An 8,502-nucleotide genomic window follows, 5' to 3' on the forward strand; every position below is an offset into this window, starting at 1 on the left:
AGATTTCACTCTGTTTTGCATTCAGCATGGTCATCAGTTTCAGACACTGAGTTATGCAGCCCATTCAGGAAACTGGGTTTTTTGAGTGGGTGAGTGTGAAGGAGCATTAAAGTAGAATTCTTAGAATCATCTTTCTAGCACTGGGACTTTCCTAGAGTTATCTACCTATCTACTTCTTAGTTTTGGCATCAAGTTTTTTCTATATATATTTAAGTGATTGTTGAAAGGGTGATATAACTTTCAAATAAGTATGACAAAAAGATCCTAGAAACGTATCAGTATCACTAGCTACAACAGGAAGATGCCTGAGAATGCCTATAATTTGCCAAGAAAAAAGGGAAGGGATATAACTCCACAAGTAACCTCATCAATATTCCACTTTTACCACTTAATTTAAAAGTTTCATTGCTCAATAATGGTTAGACACCATCTATTTTTCTACTTTTTATATCATCTTTGGATGATATAATATCTTTGGATATTTCTGTATTGTAGCAATTACTGCTGGTAATATATAATGATTCAATAAATATATAGTTAAATAAATATATAGTAAATAAATATTTACTATATAGATAAATAAATAAACCATTTCTGTCCTACTGTGATTAATCTAGTAGACAGCAAAAGAAGGTGAAATTACTTCACCAGTTACCAAACAAAAATAGAAGAGGAATTTGGTCTTTGACTCTCCAACCCAGGACTTGGTTTCCAGAATTATTCTACCTGTTTTATTACTTTTTTTTTTTTTTTTAAGAGTCCATGAAAGAATGGTTAGTGAGATAAGAGGGATTCAGGGGAAGATAGTATCCTGGAAGCCTAGAGTAGAAAGAAATTTAAGATACCAGTTTCATTTCTTAAGTCTAAGAAAATATTTATTCTATAAATGCCTAATACATAACCAAACTACTATATTCAAAAAATGGATACAGTTTTGCACATTATGAATGAACAAAGTGATTAGAGTGATTATGAAACAGCAAAGGAAGCACACACGAAAAAAATTCTGTAACTTATTAGGTCAGAAAAATAGCTAAGAGTAACTTTACATTGGGGTGTAAGCTAACAGGATGTGATAGTCGTGAATCTGCCTGTGAAATAATACACAAACTATCCACATTTGATGATATTAAGATAAAACATTCAGAAGTTCAAGTTTAAAGGACAATTACATGACCCAAAAACAATAAAACGAGGTAGCCAAAGGAAGAATTTGAAAATTCTTTAAATTTATTTTTATTTGAAAAGGAACCAATGGTTTGAGGTTACAGAAATATCAGTATTTCTTCAAAATTCGCTCTAGTAAAATTGCTTCTTCTTGATCAGGTATGTGTGTATGTGTGTATTTCTTTTTTTGGAAGCTGGCCATTGATCATATTTTTAATCACAGACTGCCTCAAGTCTGAAATCTTTTTCATAATCAAAAAATATTTATTCTACTGTCTTGAGAGCAGGGTAATTGCATTTAACTTTTTTTAAGTCGAATCCCAAAGTATGAAAATTTACCAGGTTGATTTAATAAAGTGAAATCAGGCCACCCAGTGGTTAAAATGATGTACTGCATGCATGAATATTTTATTTCCAAATCTGGACTGTGCAACCAGCATGATAACAGTAAAACAAACTAGACTTCACATAATCTTTGACAATTATAAACAGCAATACTGAAATAAAAACTGAAGGGAACTCTACCCAGCTATCCATAAACAAAAACAATATGAGAACAATTCTATTTATTTTCATTAATGTGTAAAATATTTTTAAATGAGAAAAGATGATCACAAAAGGTCTTCGAAGTAGGATACATATTAAACCTAGAAGCTATCTTACAGACCATAAAATCCAAACTCCTATATTAACAGATGAAAGACTGGGGCAGAGTTTATCTGCTTTTCTAAAACAGTATGGCCAGTTAATGACAAAGCTTATTAAAAAATCAGTTCTCAAATTTCAGTATACTTTCATCCCCACCCATTTTGCTGGAAACAATATAGTAAAATTTCTCCCTACATATACACACATACCACTGAAAAAATATCTTCCAATTCAAGAGCTGGCTTTTATCTTTTCTGTTTTGTGTAGTCACAGGTCATCTCAAGTGTAAATACCTTAATCTGTTACTAGCAAATAGGCTTTCTAGCGTCTAAATGACATTTTTTAAAGTTTATTTTTAAGGGTAGAACTGGCTTCTAAAAACTAAAGTAATTATACATAAATATGTTTAAAAATCGAATACATGTTAATAACAGATATACCAGTTTTAGTATTGCCTGTAAATTATGTCATTAAAACCCCACTGGGATCTAAAACTATTTAAAGTCACAATACTAAATGAGCCTTTTCCTTTATGTAAATCCAGCTATCTTAAACAAAGATCAAAAGAGCCAACATCCTTCAGTTGTTTCACACTTGAGGTAACAGTTTTCTACTCTTAGGTGTTTTTTTCAGATCACACAGAAAAAGTGTATTACAGGATTTATGCCTATACTCTTATGCAAATCTTTTTATACAACAAAATATAATTTTCACTTAAATACTTAAATTGCTGTAGACTGGAAATCTCAAAGTACAACTTGAAGTGACTGAATTATTTCCTTTCTCTTTCAACTATAAATTGGGTTCATATATATTAAGATACTTAGCCAAAAGCAAAGAGAGTGGACTTTGCCCAATGACATTATCTCCCCTTCCAAACATTTCACATTCTATTATCATATTCAATGTCATATTTACATATACAAGCAATATAATTTAGAGCATGAGACACATTCAAGTATGAAAACTCTAAGAAATACACCACTGAGTGATAATAATTTCACACAATATCCTCTACCTGTACACTTCCAAAGGGACTGTAGCCTCACCTGACCACATTTAATTACTCTGGACTTAGGACTTTTTAAATCATTCTGTAATAATATGATTTAATTAACTTAGCAGCTGACAAGGTATAAAATTCAACAGTACAATTAATGTTTAGATCTCAAGTTCACAGTATTGTCCATAAAAGAAAATAACATACAGGCAAACTAAAATAATTAAATCACTTCTCCTTTCTTAGTCTATTACTACGAAACATACACACTTATGAAACGGACAGAAAACGAATTGGGGAGGAGAGTGTTCTGACATTCAAACATCCATGTCTAACCATAACTTTAACTAAATGCTGATGACAGAATTAGCCAAGAAACTGCTCCAAATAAGACTAACATCAATATCTTTAAATAACGCCACACATTAAATATAAACAAACTTCTGTAATTGAGTTGACATACTCACTTGTCATCTTGCTTAAAGTTATTTTTTAATTTTTTTTACATTTAAAAATTCAAGAGAAAGGCCTAACTCAATACTTCAGCAGTCATAACTATAGGAGCTTTTAATATCTATCTTTTCTGAAGATTGAGAGATTAATTGGGTGCTTGAAGTTCTAAACCAGTGGTTCTCACCTAAGTGATTTTGCCTCCCAAAATACATTTGGCAATGTCTGGAGACATTTTTGATTGTCATGACTAGGGAAGTATCTACTTGGTTGACATCCACCACTACAAAGAATTATCTGATCCAAAACGTCAATAGTGCCAAGGCTGAAAACCCTGTTCTAGAAGGTGTGTGTGTGTATGTGTACATTTGCTCCATCTCAAGGGTATGTCCTATATCGTAATTGCCACAAAATAATAAGCTAAAGGGGGGGACTTAATTATATTTTATGCTGACTTCTGCAGAAGCATATAACACACAGCAGATGTTTAATAAATGAACAAAGCAAAGAATATTATGTGTAGTTATTGCCATTTTTTAACAGAAATGTGCAATGAATAACTCCCAGTACTAAATTTCAACTTAGGAAATAAAACTCTAGTTAAAACTTTGAGGCTGTGGATCTAGTTAAATAAAAATATTTGGAAATTCTGCTAAACATCCTTTCAGGTTTATTTAATTATACTGAAAATTAAAAGACATCCTACATTTTTTTCATCTAATGATTATTCCACACAATTTAGGAGTAGCTACTGTAGCGAATATAAATAAAAATTAGACACATAAATGTGCTCTACCTCTGTGCAACACTTAGGAACAGTCAGAGCCAAACATGGACACTCAAACTATCAAGTGAATCAAACACATTGTTTTATTTTAAGATTAAGCTACCGGTAGCAATAGTGTGACATCTTCCCAGTAGAGGATATTAAAAATATATACATAAAGCTGACGACTTGGGTATAGTAATTACTGAAAACATCAAATAGATCCTCTCACCTACTCCTTAGAGGATTTTCCATAACCTTTCAAGATAGCAAAGTTGGCAGTGGCGTGCCCGCCCAGATTTGTCACGGAGTTCCTATTTTGACTGGTACGTAATTCAGAAAAGAGAGGCCCCCCCGCCCCCGAACACCAATTTCAAGTCATCCAGGCAGGACACAACCACTTCAATCTGCGCAGTAAGCCCCTGAAGGCGCACAGACTTACCTGTCAAGAAACCTCCCTCCAAGAGTGTCTGTGAGACGTTAGGGGTCTGGACGTGCGCTGTGAGGAGAATCGACTCAAAGGAGCAACCTAAGCATTTGTTACTTTCCGCGTCTTAAACACACTAGTCCCCAGCCCTCCACACGTCGCGGCTGCGCTCCGGCCAACTGGGGGGAAGCGGCTGTGGGGCAGCGAAGAGGAAAACCTCTGCCTCAGCTGGGGAGGGTCTCGGGGAGGGGAGCCAAAGGGAAAGGAAAGAGGATCTGAGCCGAGACGGTGCCGACAGGCCTTGACGAAAGGATGTCACCCACCTGCGCGACCTCTTCGCCATCCTTTTAGTACCACATAGGCGCGGGCTGGGCGGGGACGCAGGTCAGCCTCCTCCAGCCTCAGGCGAACGCTCCTTCTCCCCGACCCTCCCGCCGCTTCCCTCGCTCCCTCCCCGAGGCGGCCGAGTGAGGAACGCACGGCCCCGGCAGAGCAGGACGAAGGGACGAAGGGGCGGACCGCGACCTGACCCCGGCCCGCAGCGCAACTCCTAGCCCCGGCCCGGCCCAGTCAGGGATGCCCCCAACATGTCAGGAGGCGCGCTCCCGCCCTCCGCCGGCCCCTCCCGCCGCCTCTCAGGATCCTCGCCGCGGACGCCGACCCCCGCCCTCTCCCCACTGCGAGCAAGTCTGCAGGGCTCGCAGCCTTCAGCAGGGTTTTGTCCGCACCGCTGAATCTCGCGCCCAGCCTCCCTCAAGAGCCGCCGTTTGAATCTGCGCACGCGGCCCTGAGCCTCATTGGCTGTGGCGGCCGCACGGGGGGGGAGAGGGCGGGGCGGGAAGAGCGCGCGCGACTGTGGGCGGGGCCGGGGAGCTGGAAGCCGGGACTGGAACTCACCGGAGTCGGGGAAGGAGCGGGGAGCCAGGGGGTGTGGCCGTAGGCGGGGCTCGCGGGCCGAGTTATGACAGGACCCGGAACGCGCCGAGAGCCGCACCGCGGGGAGGCGGGGCGCTGGGGTCCGCGCGGGGCCTGCTGGGAAAGCGAGTTCCTGTAATCGCTGAGGGGCGGGTCCGGAATCGGCCACGGACCGGTCCCACTGCTCCAAACTTCCCGGGGTAAGCGGACGGCGACCCTGGGGGGGGGGGGAGGTCCCGCGGCCCAGCCGGGGGACGTCTCTGCAGCCTTCTCTTGGCCACAGGTCTTCGCTCCTTGGGCGTATCCCGACTCACTAGTTACGAGGCGCGGTCTTCCGACTTGAGACTAATCTAACCATAAGATTTGCGCGACCGTTATTTTTTAAGCAAAAATGGAAGCTATTTTTACCCAGACATCATAGCCACGACAGTGGCGAAGACTCTCTGGCAGGAAACCGAATATCACCTGTTTTCCTCAAGAATGAACAAGAGAGTGACAAGTGAAAAAAGTTTTTAGACGGAGACGTGCTTGGAATGGGAAAGGGAAATAATCCATGTCCGCGGCTGGTCCTCCAGGTGCGTTAGTGTCGTACCCGGTTCTACGGGAAATAACTGAAAAAACTGATGTGCGCGGTGGAGGAGCCCTGGTCCTGGAGAACTGCAGGACAGAAGTGGACTGGGAATTTCGTCCTGATGAATGAATACTGTAGTCAACAGAAGAAAGTGATCTTCCTCCCGCCAGAGAGACGAGAGAGAGGGAAAACTGCACCGGAGGAGTTTCTAGAGGTTCCGGGTCTAATAAGTACGAACTGCCCTGTTCAAATAGCATTAAAGCAGATTATCTACAGTAACGATTAGACACCGTTAAGGATCCAAATTTGCAAGGTAACATGCTCTACTGCATAGAGAACCACATTTTAATATTGTGACAAACTGACAGTGTGCTATTTTGAAATCTTACGCATTATCTTTTGCAAATCAGAGATGCAGGTGCAAATATGAATTAAGAGGAGCTTGCATGTGCTACTGTCAAAACTGTCAAAACACACCTGCCTTTCTATAGTTCCTTTTTCTCAAGGTATAGATTCTGGAAAGGTAAAGCAGCTTTTCTTTCAAATCATTCGTTACTGGGTTGCTGGTTCACTTTAAAAAAAAAAAAACATTTAGAAGTCAGTTTCCAAATTTCTTTAGATTCCAAATGTCATTTGGGAATCCATGTTTTCTTATTTACTCCTGTGTCATACATTACTCCACAGAACTTCTGCTATATATTAGGCTATAGTCAATTTTATACAAAATACCTTTTTAGAGCTTAAGGCAGGTGTTTTAGATTTTGACAGGAAAATAAATCCTCATATATAGAGAGAAACAATTCAGAAAGATAACATTGTGAAATCATTTAGATCAAATATAAAACTCAAGACAATGTGGAATTAAAGTGGTTCACAGTCACAATGTGTATTTGAATATACACTCAAATATATCATAAACTAAGACTTGGTTTTGTTTTCTTTTTTAAGCAAAACATACATAGAGGTTTTATTCAGAATATACAAAGAACTCTCAAAACTCAATAATGAGAAAAAAGAAGCAATAAAAAAATAGGCAAAAGATTTGAACAGATAACTTCACCTAACAGGATATACAAATGACAAGCACAAGAAAAGATGTGTCACTTCATTAACCATTAGAGGATGCAAATTAAAACCACTATGAGATACCACCACACATCTATTAGAATGAAGAAAAAAAAACTGTACAAGTGCTGGTAAAGATGAAAACGCTGAGCAAATACAACTTGTACACATTGCTAGTAGGAATGCAAATGATTCAGCCACTTTGAAAGATGTTTATTGCGGCTTTATTTGTAATCACCAAAAACTGAAAACATATAAAGGGACATTCTTCCTCACATTTATGCTTTATCTACCCAAGAGGTGGTTCCATCAAAATTACCCTCAAGATATTGGGGACTGAATACCAAGAGGAAACAGGTGTTGGGGGCAAGTGCTGGAAATTTATTTGGAAACCATTTTATCTTTAAAAACTCATGTGAAGTTTTCTTTCTACTCCATGATAAATGTATTCACATTTTATTATGAAAATAATAAAGAATGCTCTACTAATTCACTTTCTTACTCTAACTGTTTAAGTAAATTTCTTCCCTAGGAAGATGCACCATTCATATGGCTGCACCTACTTCTTCCCATCCTCCCACAATGAATGGCCAAATACTGTACTCTTAACATTTGTTTATGCTAGTTTGAAAAGCCCTTGCTCACATAGTAGCTAAGAGACTATACTTTTAATAGAGCTGTGTACACAACCATTTGCATAAGGGGATTTTTGTTTTTTTATTTTCCACTAGATCCCCAATCGCTAGAATAGTGACATACTCAGATGCTCAATAAATACAATATCTGTAGAATAAATGAAAAAAGGCAAATAATAAGCAAGACAAATAAATATGCTCACAAAAATAAAAAAGTACAAATTAAAATTGATTTGAAATACCATTTTATGACAATTGAGGTAGCATAGTTTTTCTAAATCCTGCCATCAAAGTTTGAATAATTCCTTGAGAATGGTATTGAAAACTGGCATAATCCTATTGGAAAGCAATATTGAGCAAAAGCCATAAATATGAGCAGAGCCTTTGACAGAGATTTTCTCTTAAGAAACTAATTCAATACAAGCAAAAACGATGTGCTTGAGTGCTTATTCCATGATGCATTTCATTAGAACCCCAACTGGAAGCATTCACATTTTGAGACTAGTTTAATGGTTCATCAGCATGGAAGAGTAAATATGTCCAGTAAAATATTATAAAATTGAGGAGATGCATTAAGTAGCTATTACACAGATAGGGTCTTCCAGGTGCTTCTCATGAATTTGTCTTAAGTAATATTCACAACTTGTGCAATCATAACAATCCTATAAGGTAAATACTATTACTTTCATTCACTTTATAAATCAGGAAAATTGGGCACCAAAAGGTTAACTTATCCAAGGGTGTGCAGTAGCAGAACCAAGACTGGAATTAGAACCCAAGCTCTCAAAGCTCTCAATCACTCTACTACCTTAATATCTATGGGCATTCAACTATAGTGTATTGTTTAAGAAAATCATA

At 38.7% G+C, this 8,502-nt stretch overlaps 1 protein-coding gene across 3 annotated transcripts in view; it reads right to left on the reverse strand.

Annotated features, from left to right (window-relative positions):
- Nucleotides 1-4,801, reverse strand: part of MYBL1 (MYB proto-oncogene like 1) — a 30,889-nt gene extending 26,088 nt beyond the window's left edge. For all 3 annotated transcript variants that reach the window (XM_063079872.1, XM_063079871.1, XM_063079870.1), the window contains exon 1: nt 4,782-4,801. In XM_063079872.1, coding sequence (XP_062935942.1) covers nt 4,782-4,801 — 20 coding nt within the window. The remainder of the gene's footprint in view (nt 1-4,781) is intronic.
- Between the last annotated feature and the right edge of the window lie 3,701 nt (nt 4,802-8,502).

Source organism: Cynocephalus volans, chromosome 15 (assembly GCF_027409185.1).
Source record: "Cynocephalus volans isolate mCynVol1 chromosome 15, mCynVol1.pri, whole genome shotgun sequence".
In the NCBI taxonomy this organism is placed as follows: domain Eukaryota; kingdom Metazoa; phylum Chordata; class Mammalia; order Dermoptera; family Cynocephalidae; genus Cynocephalus; species Cynocephalus volans.